This window comes from Neopelma chrysocephalum, unplaced genomic scaffold (assembly GCF_003984885.1).
Source record: "Neopelma chrysocephalum unplaced genomic scaffold, ASM398488v2 Primary Assembly neopelma1_97390, whole genome shotgun sequence".
Taxonomy (NCBI): Eukaryota; Metazoa; Chordata; class Aves; order Passeriformes; family Pipridae; genus Neopelma; species Neopelma chrysocephalum.
The window spans coordinates 6916089-6939764 of record NW_020926031.1 but is presented as its reverse complement, the minus strand read 5'-3'; the positions used below and the strand labels follow the sequence as shown (position 1 = coordinate 6939764).

Below are 23676 nucleotides of genomic sequence, written 5' to 3'. Positions count from 1 at the left end.
AGTTAAATACAGGTTAAATATTTCTAGCATTGGATGCTAGAACCCCCCATGGCATGGGGGTTAGAACCAGATGATCTCTAAGGTCCCTTCCAACCCAAACTATTCTATGATAACTCAGCTACATAATTACAAATTGAGCCTAATCACTAAATACTGGATTTTAAACACTGCCAATCTAAAGTTAAGAGGCTGCTAGATATACAGTGTGCTCCCCAGAGAAGCTGAATTTGAAGCCTGATAGAGGCCTACTGGAGTACCAACAGCTCACTTAGTATTTCTCTCACTCGCTGAAGGTATTGCCAGCCACTTGCATACAAACAGGAAATTTGTGCAGTAACACAGATAATTTGCTGTGGGTTTGTGACATAAATCTAGGGACAAACTGCATATACACAGTTGCAAGAAGGAGGAAATACAGCCTATGAAATATTGACTGAAATAGCCACTGAAACATCGACATCAACTGCCCACATAGTGGTAATAGATAAGCATTTTAAAGAAAGTCTTACAGCAAAAGAATGCAGGAAAATATTCTATTCAGTTTAGAGAAGGGGAAGAATGTAGTAGGGAACTGGTCAGAGAAGGATCTTCAATCATACAAAGCTACTGCAGGAAGCTGTCTATTGCGAGATGCAAAGGCTGAATGCATGCAGAACTAGAAGCAGCGCATATCTTTCACAGCATGAGGGATTCACCAGTGAGACAAGTGACTCAAACACCAGGGTGAATCGTGTGTTTTGGTAAACCATGAGTGGACATGTTCACAGAAGATTCCTGTATCAAGCACCCCTGTATTGAGTTTGAAGAGGGAAGTCCTAAGGCCTGTGGTATGCTCAAATCAGTCTAAGCAATCATAGCCATGTCTTCTGGCGATAAAAACCCATGACTCAGTTAACCTCTAAATGTACCAGCCACGTCTGATTATGCAATACTTATGCCTGTTTATAGTATAAATAAAGCAAACTATGCACTTGTGCGACTATCTCATTTCTATCAATTTCTTCCTAGATACTATGTCCCTACTACTGTGGCAGGAAAAGCCAGTTGCTGATTGAAACTTGCTAGTAAGAAACTCATCTTCTGGGATTTATTTTATGTTCTGCTCAACATGCAGCAGAGTAAGTAACTCTGAAAGGCCAAGCCTGAAAACTTTGTCTGCTCTCTAGGCAGCCAAAATTAGCATGCTTTCAGTAAACAACTTTCTCGTGTTCTTTCTAAAGGAAGCACCTCAATTCAGAGCTGATCTGGTGGACTTCATTGCTCTTGTTCCATTTCCCCACCTGTAAAATGGGGAATGACCGGAAAAGAAAAGGGTAGCTTACTTCCTATGGGATGAACAAGAAGTATGTGCACTTTTTTCCCAGGGGCAGTGAGAATCATATTATTGTAAGGGATGTTTGGGGGTTGGGAAAGGGAATATGCCAAAAGAAGTCTATAGAGGCAAAGTCACCCTGCAAAAAGAGGAAAGCATAGGAGGCCACTGATGAGAACTGGGCTGGCTGTGGAGGCCTAAATCCTCACTGTCATTGATGAACCCAAAGAGTCAGAGACTTCAGCAGGGAAATGCCTGCCCTGTCCCCTCGTTGATGGTCTCTCTCTCCATCTCATGGCCTCCTTTTCTCTTAAGGAGAGATTTTTTGGAATCTGTTTTGGGAGAAAACATTAGGCTTTCTCCTCTACTTGTGGCAGTCCTTTAGGACAATGCTTACCAGTTCATTTCTCACTAGCACTGGTATTTTATAGCTGAGTGTCCTCCCCAGTGACCAAATGCCAAGAGGAAGAGCTGAGATGACAGAGCCTCCTGAGTTACTGCCAGAATTTCCTGAATCAGATATCTCCTAGTTCAATCTCCCAGCCAGTTGAGAATCAGTGCAATTGGAAAAGACAGCAAGGAAGCTCAAGTTGAAGAGTCAGGCTAAATTCCCTTTGACTGGCCATTAGCAACAGCCGCCCAGCCAGGACACATGCTATTATTGGGCTGATGCACACCAAGCTGCAGTATCTATTGCAAAGCTGAGCGCATGACACACTTCAGAGAGAGCTGATACTTTCATTCCCACCTAGGAGCCATCCTGCAAGTAGACACTCCACCATAGCACCATGGCTTAGGAGATATCGCTGTGCAAGTCATGGCTAAAGATGTAGGGGAGGAACCCATGGCCCATGCACAGGAAGATGACTTCCTGGTGGAATGAGAACTGAAAAGGAGGCAGGACTGGGACAGCAACATGTGTACCCTGACCCCCTGAAACAGTAAACACTTTATTACTTGCAAGTATCTGCTTCCTTTCTGGTGCCAGTATTACTTTTAACCTCTCTACCTCTTTCCACAGCCTCTCCTGCTGCTGAATCAGATTGCTACCACCAGTCTTCAAAGCTGCACAGTAAATTACCCAAATCTCTCACCAGCTGTCCTAGGTCCACAGGATACAGCAGAGGGCACAGATCTAAGAGAACATCCATCAAAGTCTTCTCATATTTTGTTTTCTAGACAGGTACTTGACTATGCAAATCATTATCAGATGAAAGCAAGAGGACATTCTCTGTACACAGGGGAAGGACAAGAGTTAGAGCTGGTATGTTGGATATATTGCATCAGCTTGTTGCAATTTTGCTTTCAAGTCCTTGCATTCAAGTTGCACTTTTCTTCCCCACCCCCAGCTTTTTTTCCTGGAGGGTCGGGCTCACAGGTTGTTGTCTCTGATTCCTTGGTCTTATTCCAGTGTCGTTGCACAATTGCATGACTCCACTCCTGCACTCATCCCTTCCCATGGGCTGCAGTAAGAAGAAGATGAACAAATCATAAATGTACTTCCTCAGTAACTGGAAATGGTCTTACCTTCCACATCTTTCTCAGAGTCTTTAGCTGGGGGCAGAAAAAGGGAATCAGTCTGCTGTAAAGAGTCTAAAATCAGTTTCCACACCTGTTTCATATGAAAGTTTGTATATTTTAGTAGTACCCTTTTCCAAATCACACACGAATGATAGAAATAACTATATTTCTCAAAGAGCAGAAGCTGCATTTCTCTACACAGCATGTTGTGTTTATTCCTACAAGGTTTTTGAGACATACAGCATTAGATACTGAATTAGGAAATAAAAGCTAGATGTTCAGTTTTGTTTTATTAGAAGAAGCTTTCTTATTTATTGAGAAAATACATTGCAGGCTGGTGCACCTAGTACAAGGAACAAATTCTCAGAAAAATACACCCAAATTGTTATCACCAAAAGTACAACTCTTAAATTTCTCAAACCTCAATTTTGCTTTCATTATCTCAGTGACTCTCTCAACTTTAGCCAAAGTCCAAGTATTTGAACCTATTTACCTCTAAACAAAACAGACAAAACTCAGTTGTCTCTAAGATGGAACATGTTAGTTTTGCTTAACTGGCCAAATCTAAGATTCCTCTTAGAAGCTGTCATTTAAGCCTTCTCCAGAAATTCTTCCACTATATGAAGTAGCCTCCTCATTCCCCACAAAACAGAACAAACTGTCCACAAAACTCAGCAGCCTCAAGCAACGAAACAGAAATTGAGCATAAGCACTGCTAGGTCTGTACTTGCTGCTGTTGTGCTGAGTAAAACGTTTGTCCGTACGTGTGATGGACATCAAACTCTGCTGGACAGGCTAAAACAAACCTTCCTAGTTTTATGCAGAAAATACTTAAGTTTATGTAGGTACAAAATTTTCATCTCTTATGAGATGCCATTTCACATGAACTTGGTAAGAAAGTGATAAAATCCCATCAGCTACGTTAGGAAAATGTCCTTCTTTTACCTTTATCCTTAGTAGGATGTTCACAATTGTTGTGAAAATATTTAACATTTGTTTTAATCAGATTAAAACCAATGCATATACATTAAAGATTACATTCTTCTATGTCACCAGTGTCACCTATTTAAAACAGAAGGATTTTAAAGATGTGACTTGCTTACTGCTCATGATACTTTTTCCATTGAGTAAGTCAATCTATGATTGCATTGTTTTGTCAAGGAGAGGGCAAGATAACAGAAACATGTATATTGATTCTAAGATTAATTTTAAAATCCTGGAAAAATAAACTTCTAACAAATTTGACCTAGAGGGTTGTCGACTAGACTTTGTCTGCAAGGTTGGTCATAACCAGATGCATTCTGAAAGTTCAGATAGACTTAGGCCAGCTCTGATGGAGGGGGTGGGTTTCTTATCCATTTCTGAAAGTTAATTGAAGAAGTATATGTAACAGAAAAGCATCATTAGCTTTACATGTCTCCAAACTCCCCTGGCTATCTCTTCAAACAGCAACACTGTTGGGAATGCGATCTGGGGAAAGGTAGTAGTAAGGAAGCTTTTTGTTCTTGTTGCGTTCGGTGATGGTGCTGACAATCTCATCCAAATTCTTGCGGAATTTTGCCATAGCCTCTTTCACTGGCTTCTCCACGAAGTGTTCATCTGGGTACATGCCCAGAAATAGCTAATTGAAAAACACCAAGAAATCATGCTTTAAGTAAGCAAAGGCAATTCTGTTTCAACATTATGTCATCCAGCAGAACAGCACCCAGAGTCTCACCTCACAAATGCTACTATTAAAATAGTACTAGCAATATTTAAGCTAGTCTACATCAACACTGCCAATGAAAAATGCTCTGCTACCTCCCCTCCATTGCTGGCTGTTTCTTTCCATCCCTGCATCTTTTTGTAGTGCTAGTTCAGGTGTCTGTGGCACCTCCTCCACCGCTGGAGAGCTCATCTGCTGAAAAACAGGCACTTTTCAGGCCAGTGGTCAGTCAGATGAGCTTCCTAAGCCAGATCTCTGCATAGCCACGCAAACATTTATGCTGCTAGAGAAAAGGACAGCATGAGAGTGGAATTAACAGCCAGAGATGAAAAAGGAAGATAACTACTTCGTTCAGTGACAGTGGAAGTTTCTGTTGACTTAAAACTGTCCTTCAGAGTTTCAGTGACAGTTGCTTTAGTCAGCTTGGACTCTAAGGGTGCTCTGAATACTGCACTGCCAATATGCACACTGGCATTGCTTTACGTGACTATTTCCCTTGATACTACTCATAGTACCATCTTCTCTGCTAGTACTGCTTTCTTTTTAGAGAGAAACTTAATTTAAAGTGCCCTCTGTCTATCATCATCCATTTAAGGATTTCAAAACATATCTCGCAGACAGAGCCCTTGGGTGAAACAACCAAGTACCGACCACCTCATTTTACATGAAGGAAATGGCTACACACCATGCTTGCAAAGCCTTCCATAGGCTTGTTTTGTTTTTGCTCCTCACCAGCCAGGCACAAGCCACCACTGTAGTGCACATGGCACTGGAGCAGAGTTTTCAAAGGGACAGGACATGGGGACAGAGAACTGCTGTACCTTCTTCCCCAGCACCGCTGGGGCAAGGAATGGAAAAAAACCTTATGACTCTGCCGCCCTCTTCCTCCCCCACCAGCATCCTTATTCAGCAATGCCATGCACAAGCTTAGAAACTTTCATTTGACCTGAAACAGTGTCTCAGTAAAAGTATGACTTGCTCAGAGCTGGGTTGCATCTGGCAGAACAAGGACAAACCCACACCACTGACACATCTCTACAGAAAAGTAAACATAGTGAAGTCAAGCACAGAGCAGCAACACAATCTTGTGCGTCTGTGCAGTCTTGCCATGGCTCTCATGGTCTCACCTACATCTCCACCACCCAAATAATGGAGGTTGACTTACTTCTTTGTCCTGGAATTGGCTTAAGGCCCAAACAGCTCCAAGATGCCAACAAGAACGTCCCCTGTCTGGCAGACTCTCCACAATTTGCTCGATGGTGACAGTCCCCTTTTCTGTTGGAGGAGGGCAGCGCATTGTTGGTGGGGCATTGGGAATCCAGGAACACCAGTCATACTGCACAACAGAGCAAGAGAGCACAGTGAAAAGCTACAGTGGCTGGTATTTAGGAACACAGTGAAGAAAATCAGGAGTTTGACAACAGAGAGTTTGCTTCTATATTATGAGCCTTTCAGAAAGAGAGGATATTAAGGACAGGGAGATGCTCTAGAGAAGGACTGGAGGTGACAAGGAAATCCCTTCTGTTTTTGCTCAGGAACTCACAAGAGAGTCACCTAAATGGGAGCAGTTATTCCGCTAACCACAGGCATGTGCCACACAGCCCAGATTGACCAGCCAGGCTAAGGCCTTAGCTATTTTATTAAACAAAGACCTTTTCTGATAACCTGAGGTGACATCTGAAAAAAAAAATTAAAATCCCCTTTTCTCCAGTTTCTCTTTTCTGCAAAATTTCCTCCAAGAACATGCCCACAGTACTGTGGTCAGGCAGTAAGAGAGATAAAGGATGCTGGTTCATCATGTAATATGGAATGTGGCAGGCAGATATGGCCATGGTGAGTGGCAGACTGGGAACTCAGAATCACTTCTGGCCTGCTTCATTGTTGTGAGCTGGTGATGTCTCCTTTTGCTTCAGGTATGACCCTGAGTTTTGCTGCCATCTGAGATGATGCACTTCAGCTTAAAACTTTCAACACTGTCTGTCACAGTACCCTTCTGAACAAAATGTCCAGCCCATGGTTGAATAAAATATCATGTGGTGGGTGAGCAATTGGCTCACCAGTCGAGCACGAAGGATAATAGTGAATGGGGTAACATCAGACTGGTGACCTGTCACTGGTGAGGTTCCATAGGGCTCCACCTTAGGCCCTGTGCTCTTAAGCATCTTCATAAATGACTTGGACACAGGACTGGAAGGGATACCAAGCAAGTTTGCAGGTGATACAAAACTGGGAGAAGCTGTTGACTCCCTCAAAGGCAGGGAGGCCCTGCAGAGAGAACTCAACAAATTACAGGACTGGGCAATCACCAACCATGTGAAGTTCAACAGAGAGAAGTGCTGGATTCTGCACCTGGGGTGGTGCAACCCTGGATGTTCGTACAGACTGGGGAATGAGATGTTGGAAAGCAGTGCCATGGAAAGGGATCTGGGGATCCTGGTTGGTGGCAATTTGAATATGAGTCAGCAGTGCCCTGGTAGCCAGGAGGGCCAACCCTGTCCTGGGGGCATCAGGCAAAGCATCGTCAGCCAGTTGAGGGAGGGGATTGTCCTGCTCTGCTCTGCACTGGGGCAGCCTCACCTTGAATATTGTGGCAGTTTTGGGCACTGTAATATAAGAAAGATATTAAGCCATTAGGGAGTGTCCAAAGGAAGGCAATGGAGATGGTGAAGGGCCTTGAGGGGAAGCCATATGAGGAGCAGCTGAGGTCACTTGGTCTGTTCAGCCTGGAGAAGAGGAGACTGAGGGGAGACCTCACTGCAGTCCACAACTTCCTTGTGAGGGGAAAAGGAGGGGTAGACACTGATTTCTTCTCTGTGGTGACCAGTGACAGGACCCAAGGGAATGGCCTGAAGTTGTGTCAGGGGAGGTTTAGGTTGGATATTGGAAAAAGGCTCTTCACCCAAAGGGTGGCTGAGCACTGCCACAGGCTCCCCAGGGAAGTGGTCACAGCACCAAGCCTGACAGAGTTCAGGAAGCATTTGGGCACATGGTGTGACTCTTGGGGATGGTCCTGTGCAGGGCTAAGGGTTGGACTTGATGATCCTTGTTGGTCCCTTCCCTTCCAACTCAGCATATTCTGTGATTCTGTGAAATTAGCACAACTTACAACAGCAACCCACAGTAATCACCTGTGCCTGCACTCACAGCAAAGGCAGAGTAAAGCCACTTAGCATAACTCACTGCACTTCATTGCAGAATGGGCCTCACACTACCATCCCATCTCAAATCCAGGCAGTTCAGGTGATGTGTGAAAAACATGGTAGCTAGGCTGGACACATGAACCCTTCAGCATTCCTGAAAGAGGTCTTACCAAATGCTTGAAAAGAATTGTTCCCCATAATGAAATAAGTAAAACTAAAATATACAAGTTAGAACCCCTAAATCTGAGCTTTGGTACATATGTAGGACTCGAAAGGCCTTTCTCAGCTTCCAAATTACTGCAGTTTCCATAGACTTCATGGGGATTTGCAGATGGTCCTGCAGTTATTTTGACCAGAAACAACAGTATAATTCTGTACATCTACTAAAAAATACTTCTCAGACCTTGCCCTGGTAGATGTAGCTCCCAGTCCAGAAGGAAGAACAGTCTTCCCACAAATTCCTACCTGACCAAAATTCACAGCTGCATGTTGAGCCGATGCGGTGAATATTATCACTGTGAGATATTCTGCTAGTGTCTCTCGTGTCCTGATCATCTTAGGAAACCCTAAATGAGGGAGAAGAAAAGCTTAAGTAACCCACCTATGAAGTAAGCCTTTTATCCAGCAGTAATCAAAAGAAATGAATAAGAGGGCTATGAAGCAGTCACTGAGGAGCAGGGCATTCTATGAGTCTTGCTGTGTGGTCTAACAGAAGCTACTCAACCTCTCTGTGCCTTGGCTGTGTGGTTGTAAAAACACGGTGATCCTGCCTTACCTTATACAGGTTTGTGAGGTGTCACCATTTGCAAAGTGTGTGGTATTCCGTAAGGGAAAGATAAAGTGTAATTACACCTTTAAAAAACACTGTGTCCCTGTCCTACCTACCCTGCAGCAAGGCACCCAGACAGTCCACAGGGCAGGGGCCTCAGATGCTCCATTTTTCTTCAGTCTGCAGTGCAAGCAGGGAAGGCTCATGTCAAGGAGGAAGTGACCATATGCTTGTATTTATAAAGGTCTGAGGCTCAGCAATCAAGTGTACTGTGAGAAAGAGAGCAGGGAGAGCTTATTCGCTGAAATGGGAAGTGAGGAAATGAGAACTTCTGAAAGAGAAACAACAGAATGAGGAACAGAAATAGTTGCATTAAGCTGTCTTTGAAGGAGAATAATCAAATGGAGCTATATAAAGAAAAAACAGAATAGTCAGGGACTAGGGAAATATTTTGCAACCAAAGCAACCCCAGGCCCGTATCTCTCTTATCCTCCCTAAATAACATTGTGCTGTACTTCCTGTCCCATTCCAGTGTGACCACAGGTTCCAGTAAACCTACAACTCTGTCAGCACCCTGGAACAAGCTGCCCCTACTCAGCTGCTTCACACCTCCACCACCAACCTGATGCAGATGTGAACTCAAAATGAGAGAGGGAAGAGGCACATGGTATCTCTGACCAGCCACCAAGCCCCAAGTGGAGAGGATGCACCATCCCCTCCTGTGTTCTGCTATCCTAAGCACACTGTGCTCATCTTTAAAGGAGTTTGTCATTCTCCCAGTCACAGCAGCCCTCACAGGGAAGAAACAGAGACTAGAGGAGGAGCCCCAAGTGCCATAGCCTCCCCCATTTATCCTCCTCCTATTCTTTACAGACCAGCCAAGTCCCCCTGCTCTGGAGTGGCAGCAGTGCAGACAGATGCTGCAGACCTGGCAGGTTTCCCATTTGCAGTGGCAGCCCTGCCCCCAGTGGTGCTTGTAGCATCCCACCCCAGCTGTAGCCCTGGAAAGGCTCAGTACTTGTCCCATATCATGATGCTTAGGTCAAGCATGAAGTTCCTACTAGAAGGCCACTTCTAAGCTTTTCCTAAGAGACAACTTGACAAACAAAAAGGATAGCAACTACGTGTACCCCGATGGTTTGCTTGACCTGGAAGAGAGAGTCCAGGAGGCTGTTATACACCAGCACATACTGGTAACGATTGGAAATACCACAGGTTTGCCTGGACATCTTGCACTCAAATGTGTGCCTGCAACACCAAAGCCATTTGCCCTAGGTCACTGGCCAACAGGTGTTGCTAGATGTAAATCAGCCAGGACAATGTGAAGAATTCTCACCCACCTCTATAAACTCCTGAAAATCTGCTTGGAAAAAATGTGAGTGGAAGTAAAAAACCCCATGTTTAGGGAAAGACAGGGGAGTGTTAAGTCACATGGGAGAACTGAGCCATGTTATGGGTGAGAGCTTCCGCGGCCAAGTAATGGTTTTCAGGAAAAGAGAGGCAGTGAGAAGAGACAGAGTAAAGGAGAATATTTCTTGGAAATAGTTATGAGTATCTTCTCTTGAAGAGAGTAGAACAGCTCTGTGGTGACATAGATGCTGAACAAATAAAAAGTGCAGCAAGATACTCCTGGGGAAGTTCTTACATGTTCTGATTTGGTGCAAGGTTTGAAAGAGGATGCAAGGGGGTGTCACTGCTCCCTGTGATTTCTGTCAGTCTGCCTGGTGGTTCCAACAGCACCTACAGACAGCATCCCTCCCCAATGCTTAAAGCATAAGCAGACAAGATCAAAGGACCTGTCCCCAGTGCAGAGAGATTACATGAGTTGCCCAAGCTCATAATGAGAATCTGTGGCAAAGGAAGGCGTTGTCTCCTGAGGGAGGGCCTGATCCAGGGTCTCACCCATGAAACTGAGCATCTTTGGGCCAAGAAGAGAGAGGGTCTCTAACAGCTCAAGGCGTGCTGTGCACGCAGCACTGCTGTCAGCAGGGACTCAACAAGCTGCAGACCTGGCAGGGCCATCACACCTTACCTGAGGCTTTCACACCCCTCATCCCATAGACGTAAATGTCTTTGACAAAAGCCTGGAGCTCCACATCCTCACACACCACCTCGTCGCTCTCATAGTAGATGTGAATCACATCCTCTGCAAAACTGCGGGCAGGAACAAACAAACAAAACGAAATCAAAAGGAGAAAGCAAGTCTGCTGTTCCTCAAGGTTATCTACTGCCCTTGCAAATGCTGCGTGTGGAAAGGGATAAGGGGAAGAGAAGGTCTCAGCACTCTCCTACCTCCTTCCTACAAGTAGCAGGAATGCACAGAGGGAACTTTGATTTATTTGGGACTGCAGCATCACTTCCTCCCCCAACAAGATGATGGACCACACTGCACCTCCTGAACAATTCTGTGCACTTTATTCTCTTATATCAGCCTTTGCTCCTGCCCAGCCCTCTATCATCTCATCTACATCCTTCACTTAATACAGACTCCCTCTTGCATATCCACATGGTTCTCACACTGGGAAGTGGGGTTCCCAAACTGTGATACCAGTTCGATCCCCTTCATGTGAGACAGCCCAAGGCTGCTCCTGAATACCATTCAAATAGTTGCACCCCTCCTACTGGACATCCTTTTCATGAAACACAACTGGCACACTCCAAAGTGGAGGTGGCCCAGGAAATTTCTCGTGGGGATAAGAGATCTAGAGCTATTTCCTACACCCACTTGTTTACAGCAGACATCACCTCCCTGTTCAGTTCCTCTTTTCAAGGTCCCTCTTTCTACAAAAGCTCCCCAGGCTAACTCACCTCTGAAAGAAAGGCTCTTAAAACACTATGATAACAGAAAGAGTTCTGAAAGCATTAAGAATAGGTAAGCCTGATTTCCTGAAGATTTGCAGTTCATGACTGAATGATTGATTAACTGGGCTATGTGCTGAGATATTCTGTTAGCTCTGCAGGTACCTATAATCTCTTGCTAAATATTTTGACAACAACCCATAGGGTGAAACATTTGTCTGCAGACACTGACTGATGCAATTAAAAACTGTTATCCAATAGAGATTTATCCCTTAATAAGATAAAAATCTACAAATTTTATAAATTTATTGCAATTTGGAGACTTTTATTAATCTGTGAACGTGGTTCCTATCAGCCAACCAAGTCAAGAGTTGGCATTGAGGCAGACAACTGCATTAACACCAAGAGTTTAAGTAATTTTAGCTTTTAGAGGAAGCCAAAGGAAAATAAAAATTCTGCTAAATGCAGAGTGAAAACTGCCCTTGCATAAGCTCTGTCTCCATGCATTTGGCACAGATGCCAGGTGATATGGAATGTAATCCTTCTCTTACAAAATGGCAGTGTTTTAGACTCCGTTCCATAAAAATATAGATTAGTATACGAAGTGTAGGTGAAGCCTTTTGGGCTGAAGTATCTTGGGTTGATGCATCTATCTGCAGTTAGACCAGAAAGAGGAAGCTGAGTATTAGAGAAGGGGTTTACAAATTTGCCTTGTGAGGCTCCTTGTTTCTATAGGGACAACCTTATCAGCTTTCTTAAGTCTACGCCATCCACCACATGTGAAGTAATGCTGGGCATAGAAATTATTTCATCAAAAGTGAAGACTGATAACCCTGTAGTGTGGGAGATTCATGGTGACCAGACACATGCACAACCATGTCAGGATCCTGACCATGGGTCAGGATCTCACACACTCTAAAGGGTACTGCCCACACCATTTATAAATCAAATTATTCACCTATGAAGAATCTCTCAGCCAAGTTTGAGGCAGTGTAACATAATCCTCCAGTGAGGTTAACACCCACAAACAGTCAAACTAAACTGAGTTGACTAAGTACTACCTGGTATTTGAAAGTCATATCTTGATATGCAAAGAAAATACAGGAAAGAGAAGGACAAAAAAACCGGACTACATAAAGTAAACAACCACAGCAAAGTTATAACTTCCTTTTCTCTCAAATGGGCACTAACAATTGCAGGAAATTTTGCAAGATAACCCCTTGTCAAAACACAGAGAAAACATAGGAGACAAAGATATACCCAAAACTTTGAACATTATGCTTGCATCATAAACCTTCTATTTTCTGTACATAAAAGATCTAATTTTTAATGAACATGCTTTTCAAAAGTCATGCAACCAGGAACAGCTTCGTATTTAGTAAGCAACTTATCCTACGCAAAAATACACTGTTTGTTAAACTAAACGTTGCAGCAGAATAAAACCCTTATGAATCATTCCATTCTGAGGCAGTGTTTCAGATCTGAAAAGGAACCACATTTGTGTGGTTGAGCAGCCTTGCAGTACCTCTCCTGACTCAGAATTGCTGCCCTCCCTGATTAAACTTGGGCCTTGCAATTTTAAAGCATTTTTTAAGAAAGGTTTTGGTCTAGTCAGTTAATATCTAATTTATTGAGTTTCAAAAGACAATTTTCACAGAAGTCAATCTTACATTTTCATTCCACAAAAACCTTGATGAACTCATGTGGCTGGCTCAGAAAGCTGGGTCTTCTCTTCATTTGTGCATAGCTAAAAAAATTGTTATTAAATTCCCTTTGCAGGCTAAATTCCAAGTCAGTAAATTCTGTGAAATCCTATAGAAGAGTGCTTATAAAGGGTCCTCTGAAATACAGAATACAAGAAAACTGAAAAAAGCAGGAATTAACAGTCTTTCAAGAGTGTGTGCTTGGCTTTATCTTTTTCCTCCAATTAGATATGTTGGATGGAAAAGGCACCAGACTAAACAGCCCATGTATTGTTCACAAGATGTGATGAAGAGAAAAAATGAGCAGAAAAAGAAAGAGATCTGCATCTCTGTGCCAGTGACTTTTTGAGCCATTTCTTGAACTATGGTCTTTTACCTCTTTATAGCCTCCCAGACTTTAATGCCATCATCCCGGTAGTAGTAGTAGGGGATATCCTCTTTGCTGTCCATCCCTTTAGCTTTGATCTCCTCAGGGAAGCAGAGAGAACGGTAAGTCAGATCTTTCATTGCTTTCTGTACCATTTGTACATGTCCTCCTCCACCCGTAGCATTTGCCTGCAGGAAGAATGGCAAGATGGGAACAGTGTTCACTTTGTGCCAAGACTGGCTTTCCAAATTTGCAGGAGACAGTATTCAGAGTGCTGATGAATCTGTTTTTCAAGGACAAAACCACATCTCCACACAAAGTACCAAACTGCAGAGTTCTACTGGAACTGTGCATTTTCACTGCAGAGATTTCATACCTCTCCCATGAATCACTGTTATTAACCACATTTTCACCATAGGTACAGCAGCTGCTTATACTGGAGTACAGCACCATCGAAGCGAAGCCGTGAGTGTGTCAGATGAGGGTTTTAGCTAAACTATGCACTGCTGCTACAGAGTAGTTTAGGAGAAAATGTTTAGGGATGCAGGCTACCTTTAGCCACCCTGGAATTTATGCCTGGAGATCAATCCTGCTGGGTGACTACCGATGAGGACTGCCCAGGGTTTCAGTATATTTACATTTGGAAAACACAGCATGTCTACAACAGACAGCACTTCAAAACTCTTTAGATAATCACCGCACAGAAGTTCCCAAATGTTGCTTTTCTAGCATATGATGTGAAAAGTAGCAGTAGTCACCTTACACTTACTGTCCTCCAGCTGGTTGTTCATCTACATTGGAACTAAGAAACTCTGGAACTCCAGGACCCTTGCTGGCAGGTTTTAGCCACACACTTTTCCCACATGCATGGAGTGCGGACATGATGCTTCTGTTTAAAGGGAAGAGAGGTCTCCACAGTCTGCAGTAGAGTACAGATGACACGGAAGGTGGCTGGATTTGACCTCTCTATTTTGCTTGGGTGAAAAACTCTGAGGCAAGGAAGCTATTTTTGGCCTGGTGCAAGTGGTGTAAGGAAGACAGAGTTGTCCTGAAACACAGGCTCCCTCTTTGAAAGGGCTTCTGAAACCTCCTCAAACTTAACATTTATTCCTAGCATGTTGTTACAGAGACTGCTGCGTGCTGACTTATTGTGGTTCCTAGATCCAGCATTCTATTTCTTCCACCAAACTTGGTGTCAACTTACTGAGGATGCACTCAACCCCTCATTCAAATCGTTGATAAAGGTATAATATACTGCCATGTTTCACTGGCTCAGATGAAGCTGATATTTAATCCTAGCAGATCTGCTGTTTATGGCAGTTCAAGAAGACAGGCTGGAATCTTCACCCACTATTTGTGGGCTTCAAAACGTCTTACCTATGTGTCTTTCAGTGATAAAGATTTCAATTTGCAATTTTTATTCTCACAGAGTACTTAAAAGAAATTTGGCATTTAACTGTGTGCGTACACGTACAGAAATTTATGTGCACAATATGATATCTTGCACTCCTATACTTATAACCCAAAGTCACATCAGCAATAAGTGAGATATTGACTGACATTGGCCAGTTCTGATTTGGCAACTTAGAGGTAAAAGATAATATCTTTAGGACAACAAGCCATCAGCTCTGTGTGCCCGTTTCTCAGGTGATAGTAGTTATGTTTGCCCTTTAGTAGCAAGGTCAAGAAATAAGGCAATATGTGATGAACAAAGGATATGTACATACATATCCACAAAGAACAACAAAGAATCGTGAACAAACATGAACAATGAAGATTCACAAAGAGGATTACCTACCTTGTCAAAAAGGCCACATTCACAGATAAGCTGTTCTCGGGCTTTGGTATTGATGGCTATTGTGAACCGCATATGTGGCACCAAGAGCTGTGAAATGGGACAAACAACGAAAGAAGGCAAATTCTCAGATTGAATTCAACAGCAACCAGATGTAAAGGTTGAAGTCCTGGAGGTCCTGGTAGTTTAGCTGTACCTTGCCTTGTAGGGCAGCCAGTTAAAGTATTTCAGCAGAACTATCACCAGAACTTCCTTTTGGTTTTTCAAACTGATGTGATAACCACCCTAGCCCACATACATCCCTTCATGCAAGAACCAACCTTGAAGAGGGGATGTACAGCAGGCAGTTGCCGGAACATAGCTATGCTGAACACCTCTGAGACTAAGTGTGTCCGTAAGAGGTGGGTCACTGTCTGATGGATGTGGAAATCAGATGAGCGGACCCAAATTTTAGCTAGCAGCCAGTCATATGTGGCATCTGAAGGAAGGAATATGGGATTGTCTGGCCCAGGCTTTTGACCAAGCTGAAAGATATAAAGAACATGAAATCCCAAGTATTTCATGTTTAAAATGAGACAACAAGCAATGTGTCCCCTTAGAGACTCTGACAGTAAACCCACCTGGATTGCAATAGGTACAATTTTATTCTCCAGATTCTTATACAGCAGACAGATGGGTGCAGCCAAGTACTGTATTGTGCATGGGTCTGTTTTATTGGCATCCACACCATCAAGGAGCTCATAGTCCACAATGAAAATGTTTCCTTGCTGTGGAAAAAAACAAACAAAAAAAAGCAGCATGATGTGTTTTAATGGCGTGCAAGCAGCAAGGCTCGGAACAAAGAAATGAGAAGTCTTGGCCAGACTGACTTCTGCCTGGTGGTTACAAGCTACCACTGGCCTGCCCTTGCTCATAGTGGCTCAGGGGTGATGCCATTGAGACACCAAGTACCATTTCACAAACAGACTGACTTGTGTCTGCAGAGTCTGACAGTGAGTCTTTCAGCAAAGAGCATCTATGTGTTTGGCACTCATGCAGTGACACTCAGATGTAAACAATTTTCACGCTGCCAGTTGAAGAGAACCCTGTGCTCATTATACAAACAAAAGCAAGGCACCACCCTTGTTAACCCTTCTTCAGCATGTTAGTTCAACTCAGCAGGTGACTACCAGAAAAGGAAGAGATACTTTTCCCCCCTGAGACATTCAGTCAATCCCTAACCTTTCAGAGGAAACCACTGAGAAAGTACCCTTCACTTCCTGGTTACAGCTCTTCCACTGGACCTGCAGAAAGGCATGGCCTGCAGCTCCAGGACAGCAGGAGAAAACAGTCAACAGAAGTGCTGTGAGTCTGCAGAGACAAACGGCTTTGCCATGACCAACCAGAAAGCCTGAAGAGAGATGTGGCTGAAGCAGTTAGAACAGAGTTTGGAGGTTAGAGAATACGAGAAGGAACAAGTGCAGTCCAGCCTGATCCAGAGCTGTACCTTCACTTCCTCTTCCAGCGTCAGGTTCCTCTCCAGACTGCATTCTACCATATCCATAGTCACAGGCAGCTTCTTGGGTATCGCTGTGCATCTCCGTATCAGCACAGGATTACATCCATTCAGGAACTGGTAGCCAAACATAAAATCTTCCTTCCAGTGCTGCATCACATATTCTGAAGGAAAAACAAACCTGGAGCATCAATATTTGCACTGCATCAATATCCTACTGTATTGTAGGATTCCTCCTTTCCCCCTCACTTTTTTGTTACACTGCACTCCAACTTTGACTACAGAAAGCAGCAGAAAAGGATTCAAAAGGTGACACAGAATTTTAAGAAAAATCACTTAAGTTAAATGGAAAATTTAATCTTTGCTTCTCACTTTAAGAAAAAATAAATTGATAATAATTTGTTTCTCCATGTACAGAACCAATGAGGAGTAAAATATTTCAATTCTATGAAAAATACTCTCTTCATCTGCAAATTACCTTCTCAGGTCTTCCATTATATTTTTAAATCTCACTCTTCAAATTCACAAGGCATGCAGTACAGAGGGATAAGTCCAAAAACAGATGGCACAGGCAGGAGAAGGGAAATACACAACAATGTGTGTAGGGAAAGAACAGCAGTGGCTGGAGCAGTTCTCTTAGCTGGAGTTGGGTGAGGGACACCTGGGGATGGGTTTGGATTTGGCTTTCACTTAGTAAAACTCCTCATTCATTATTTTGCTTGTTTAAATTTTTTTCCCTCTATTTGTTTTTCTATTGCCAATATAAACCCAGATTAACGTATCAGTAAAATTCTAGTCTGGGGTATTTCATCTCTTTACTATTACATATGTAGTACTAATGGATGTTTTCCATAGTTGCAGTGTTCTGTTCCATAATGTCATGTCACCACTTCAGTTTACAAGTTCAGAGTCAGAAAAAACATGATTATGCGAAAAATCCCATTGGTGTCTTCAGGGGAAAAACTAAGCTAGTAAAGTTTTCCACTACTGTCTATTTTCAGACAAGGCAGAACTTTTTCTGAAAGCAATTTATTTTTCTAAAAAGGGTAAAAAGATGAAAAATATAGGCCCAAAGGAATGCAGTGATTAAAACAAAAAAGTCTCAAAACCCAGAATGCTCTCTAACAAATCATAAAAACATTAAGTTTACATGAAGTGACATTTACATAATCTCTGTCAATTCCATAACGAGTCTGAAGCTGTATCTGAAGTTTACACCAAGCAAAAAATAATTCATCACCTTAGACAGAAACTGCATGACTGTAAAATGCCTTGAACCACCTTCTCCATTATCCCTGTTTCTGCCAAGGTTTGCAAAAAAAGCAAATTCAGAATTGCATTAACATAACTGAGACTGACACAATGTTTAAATGTCACAGAATTGGAGCTTTCCTCATGGGCATGGAAATGTTATCAATGAAATTAATTGCAGATCATATCTAATTCTTGTGTTAAAAGTATTTCAGGAAGCAATCTTATTAAATGTAACAAATTGCTGTAATTAGTTTTTAATAGCTTTGCCACCTCGTGTGCTTGGTTTTATACCCTTGACCACATAATTACTTTTATTTGCGTGAACTGATCCTTAGGCAGCCTGAAGAAAGGTAAAACTTCAGAGCAGGAGGGAAAAGATTTTCCTCTGCAGAGTATGAGCAGCCTATTCACACACATTTGAGGGGTCACACACTAACCAATTTAAAGAAGCTGTGCATTTATTATATCCAATAACACAATCTAATAAAGTAACCATGGGTGAGAGCAGAAGTTTGGGCCTGGCTCACAAATCCAAAGCTCCCCAGCCCTGCTCTGCAGAAATGTCACCATGAACTTCAAAACCTGTGACCGTCTGCAATTCTTTTGACTGGGTTTTCAAGTAACTGCCAAGATTTTCATTTTGAAAAGGGCTAAAGAAAAGCAGTAGTTTGTCTTTTATATGTTAATACTACATCAATGGAATTTTTAACAGTAGGAAAGACCCTGAAAAAACTGAACAGCCCTGAAACCAAAAGTGAAACTCGCACTCTGAGACAGAGATTTTTGTCTTCTAGTAAGAAGATGTGAGTATGAAATGGCAAGCACAAGCAGGATATTTAATGAAATATGCATAGCTAATTCTGACGTATTTTTGACAAGAGACATTTTGGATAAATGCCACAAAGCTTTTTCAGCTCGAGCTCGCACTAATTTCCAGTAAGAACCACAGTTCCTCAGAGTGTGGTCTGATGACTCACCCTGGCTCAGCAGGACCAGGTGAATGAGTTACAGCTCCCAGGTCATTCTCAGCATTTTGCAAACCATCCCCAGATCCGCTGGCCTAACAGCATGGGCTTTCATATCTGAGTTCTGTCAAAATAACCCCTGTGGGGAAAAATACATCCCTGGAAAGCATTTGAGCTATCCCATGTCACTGACACAGGTGGCCCACAAGAACCAACTGAGGGGAGCTACAGGTCTTATGACAGCAGAACCAAGGCAGTAGCAGCATCCCTGTGTTGGAACAGGGTTGAGAAGCCGGGACTTTTAGCAGCAATGCAACTGTGCACATGGCTGGGATATTAGGCAACAGTCTTTGATCTTGTCTGTGTCAGAGGCAAGAGGGGTCACCTTCACACTTGCCCTTAGCAGAGAACAGTACCAGACTTGCCTTTTTGGAGATTTTCCATGTATTTAGATGGCTGAAGTGGGATATGCACAATCAAACTTTCAAAGATGCCTTAACAGCTAATATGATCTGAAAAGCGCCCCCACTAAGCTATCTCTAGGTTTAGATGCAAAATACTGAATAAAATATATCCTATGGGACTTGTACATACTTGAAAATACATTTCTAAAACCCAAAAGGGACTATGATGCCCAACTGGACTGACCTCCAGTATAGCTCAGGACAGAGAACGTCACTGAGCGATTACCAGTAATTTTAGTTCCTTGTGAGATCATATCTTTGTTTTTCAGTCTTGGGGGTTGATGGTATGATCTGTAGTCTGAGATTACAGTTTACTTCCTGGAGAGCAGAGAGCAGGTCAGCCACTTCCATCCCGATCAGATGACAAGACAAGACAACTAATTAATCATTCTATGATGCAAACATGAGCAAATGCCAATAAACCCACCAGAGATTGTGTTGCTGATTCTGACAAAGATCCTCTCAAAATCTGCAAAATCACTCCAGGAGGACTGGAACATGTGCATGAACCGGTTGATATAAAGATTCTCCATCCTAAAAATACACCAAAATAAAACATATCTGAAAAAAATGATCTTCAGTGTCCTCAATACCCTTCCCCATTCTTTTCCACCCTTTTATATATCTAAACACAATAAATTTTTAGCGATGGAATATGGGATTGGTCACCCTACAGAATTAAATTTGCAGGCTGTACCTTTACACACAAGCCTGAACGGCATATCAAGGGCCCAGTTCCTGCTATTGCATTTGCAAATCTCCGTTCTAGAGCTGTTCTTGGCAGCCTACAACAGCAGTGCTTTAGGATCTATGTCATATAAAAACTATAGTCAGAAAAACTAGTGCTTCACATGTTGTCAGTAGTTAGCATCAGCTGAGACTGCTGAGATGATTATTAACACCAATTCAGAAAGGGATATGGTAACACAAAGAGACTGAGTGATGTGCAGAACAAGTGAATTCAGAACAAACACAGCCCAGGATCAGTCAGCCACTATTCCTAAACAGCTACTGTAAGTCTCTATGTGATCAAGGTCAGACTGGATCCGTACACTGTGAGACCTGAGCTTTTGAGAGCTTTCTATTTACTTGAGCTGCTGGTTAAACTTGGCCCTTAAACCTCAGAAACCAAGTCACTTGGTTGCAGACATCACATGAACACAGCGGGCTGGGATCCAGATATATCTCATTTAAAGTGCAAATTCAGCAAAATATTCTGTCTATAGCACAGTCAAGCAAGTCTCCTTTGTATGAGATGACAAGTCCTAAATTATTACATAAATGCTAAACTGTTGTTATTAAATAGAAATCCTTTACTTTGACCAAAAAGCAGATAATGAATTTGAAAAAGAAAGCTGGTTTCCCACTAACACTTCAAATGCGCACACAGTGCACAAAGATACACAGGGCAGATGACAGAGTAAAGAAAGGTCACAGTGTTGCAGGAAATTCTCCCAAACAGAATTTGAGGGAGGAAGAATCCCAGAAGGGTGGATTTATCATCAGTAAACTTATAAAAAGGCTTGGATTAGAACTGGCTCAAGAGGACCAAAAGTCTGGAGAAACAGCAAGTGGTAATCTGGAGGAGGGCTCTAGACCAGCATGACCAGAATCCCCACAAAGGAGCTGCTTCTACACTAAGCCCAGATGGGGTACATGTAGAATGGGCTGTTTCTGCTGCTGCAGATGGCAGTCAAGGTTAAGAGGTGTCTGGAGGCATGCTAGCCTGTCTAGCCTAGAACAGGACATGATCTCTCCAGAGGTCTCTTGTAACTACTGGGCAGGACTTTCTGGATAGGGACCAGGTATCTGAATCACAGATGACCTTCCAGAGGAAGTATGAGCATCACCAGAATTTTAAATTATTTTAAAAAACATATCTTGGTAGCTTGAGAAGAGTTACTGGAGACTGTGTTATTTTAGAGTTTCCACTAAAGGTCCTGCAGAGCCTCTGCCCTCCTTCAGAACTGCTCTAGGATTAGAAAACACTTGACACACGAGCTCATGTGTACTGCTCCTCTCCTGTTCGTCTTACCTGGGACTACTGATGAAACCAAGCAGTAGGTACAGCACCTGGGATCTAGTCACAAACCTGCTGTGGTTTGACCTGCTGAATGCTAGGCACACATTCATTCTCAGATGTTTCAAAGATTTCTTCCAAAAGGAGGAAGTTTTTCACATTTCCTATCTTGGAACAAACTTCTGAAGGACTTAGAAAATAAAACTTGCTTTCCCCAAGAAATCAAGTATTTCTTGGATATCATACTGGCACATATTAGAAAACAGAGCCAGTTAAAAATGGCAGAGTTTCTTGCAGAACTTAATCTGCCCAAATGCAACACTGGTCCAAAATAGCAACACACGCCTGTATTTCTGGCACAGAATCCAGGCTGAGAGTTTCCATTTGCTAGATATTATAGGTCATGTCAGCACTGGACACCTTCAGAATTATCTCCACCTACACGCAATTAATACTGTAAACTTACAGAGTTATCCACTGCCAATAGCACCTAAAGATCCAACCTTGCAACAGCATAAAGAATATCTGAGACATATCTCCCCCCTTCTAAGATCATTTTTGCAGTCCAAGTAAAAGGGCATTCCCCTCCCCTCTTCCACCACTCTCTCTGCCTCATATAACTTTCATAGCTGTCACATTTTTCCTAAAATGTGCTACTTGCCCACTGCTACACCTTGCAACTCTACACCTTCCTTTGGATTTCCAAACACACCTCCCTGTCTTCCCTCCTACTGCACTCAAGCTGAAGGCAGGACCCATGCCTTCCCCCATGTATCTCCAACCCATTCCTGCAGATAGTTGCCCCAAACTCCCAGTGTATATCAGGGTAGCTAGATAAGGGCTGTCAAACTCATTCTTTGAAGATTTTCACAGATCACTCAACCAAAATCATAGGTCTAGATTCTTCAGCAAATGTGCCAGGCAAAAAGCATTGCTATTCCTTGGAAAAATCTCTTTTGTGTCATACCAGTTATCCAGAATGGCTGGCTATCTGCAGTACAGTTTCAGGTTCCTCCTTCATGGGGAGGACCCCTTACAGCCAATGACAAAGATAGATGTCCCTGCACTCTGCTGAATTGCTTCCAAGTTTCACTTGGCTTCAACTCAGGATCTCTGTCAACATGCCACAGCCTGGCAGGATAGAATTGCTGGAAGGGGAATGTAGGCTCCAAATTGGTTATGTGTCCTAATGGCAAACCTCTCAGCTCTGGCATTCAGATGCTGTTGCTCCTGGATTACTCAGATCTTCTTTATGAGCTGGGAAACAGGTGTGGTGCACTGGCTAACACCATGCTGGAATCAACTGTTCTTGGAAAACGCAGGACCTGGAGAAGTCTGAAATAACATGCCATTGCCAGGGCAACAAAAGAAGATCTCAATGATCTTGCATGGGGTTTTGCATATTTTCACACCTTTCACCTCTTGCTTAGAAACTCTTCTTGGTTTATTTACAGAAACACAACACAATAACTATGAAGGAATTTTCCCTTCTTCCGGATGGTCTCACCCCTGTGTCTGTTTCATGATGAACAGGCTGTACTGTTGTTCTGCCTGACTGAATCTCAGAGCACTTCACAAATATGCATGGGGTCTTCTCCCAGCATTTTCTGGGAGGTAAAGGAAGTGAAATTATCATTTTGTACAGAGAGGGAAGAAAAACTAGGAATTAGAGACTGGGTGTGATAATCTGGTCTGCATTGTACTAAAGTCCTGACTACAAATCAAAAATTTTCTCTTTTGACCTTACAGAAAAATTAACTTGCCTTTTAAAAAACACTGTGTAAATTTCCACAGTTTTGTTGGTTGATTTTATTTGTTTAAAATTTATTTTCCTAAAGAACTATTTCTGATTACCAAGTTCATTATCTGCTGACTAAAAGGCTCCTGCAAGGTTGTAGAAGAAGAACATCAGAGTCTAGGGTTTCCCAAGGATCTACACTCAAGGCCCAGTTTCCTTAAAACTTCTAAACGCTAAAGAATCCAGTGAATATTATAGGGCTGCTTGAGGAATAAGATATTTCATGAGGTGAGAAGGGACCTCAACTTCTGACCCATATTAAAGTGAGAGATTTTGTTCTTTGGAAGTCTAAACATAGATATAACATTGAGGCAATACACGTGCCACTGGGCAAGCTCAGAGAGCAGGAAGCATCTGTCCATCTTTTGTACCATTAACCCTTGTGTGACCCCACAGCCAATTCTCTGGTGTTAACAGCCAGTATTGCATTAAAAAGGTACAAAAGCACACACTCTCTGACCTGTTCTGTCATTTTCCTAACATCCTAGTTGGCATGAGACAGAAAGCTAGAGACCCCAACTCTTCAAAGCTATTCATCTGCCTTATTCCAATTAGCTCTGAAAGATCTA

The 23676-nt window shown here is 42.7% G+C and overlaps 1 protein-coding gene across 2 annotated transcripts in view; it reads right to left on the bottom strand.

Annotated features, from left to right (window-relative positions):
* Positions 1–3104: 3104 nt before the first annotated feature.
* Positions 3105–23676, bottom strand: part of ALOX5 (arachidonate 5-lipoxygenase) — a 32322-nt gene continuing 11750 nt past the window's right edge. Inside the window, exons 5-14 of one of the 2 annotated variants that reach the window (XM_027672408.1) lie at positions 19717–19823; positions 16598–16770; positions 15732–15878; positions 15432–15635; positions 15115–15201; positions 13326–13504; positions 10480–10601; positions 8144–8244; positions 5704–5874; positions 3105–4454 (exon numbers count right to left, since the gene is read on the bottom strand). In XM_027672408.1, coding sequence (XP_027528209.1) covers positions 4275–4454; positions 5704–5874; positions 8144–8244; positions 10480–10601; positions 13326–13504; positions 15115–15201; positions 15432–15635; positions 15732–15878; positions 16598–16770; positions 19717–19823 — 1471 coding nt within the window. In that variant the 3' untranslated portion in view covers positions 3105–4274. Of the gene's footprint in view, positions 4455–5703; positions 5875–8143; positions 8245–8563; positions 8717–10479; positions 10602–13325; positions 13505–15114; positions 15202–15431; positions 15636–15731; positions 15879–16597; positions 16771–19716; positions 19824–23676 lie in introns of those variants that run through there. The other variant, XR_003532387.1, reaches the window with a different exon arrangement.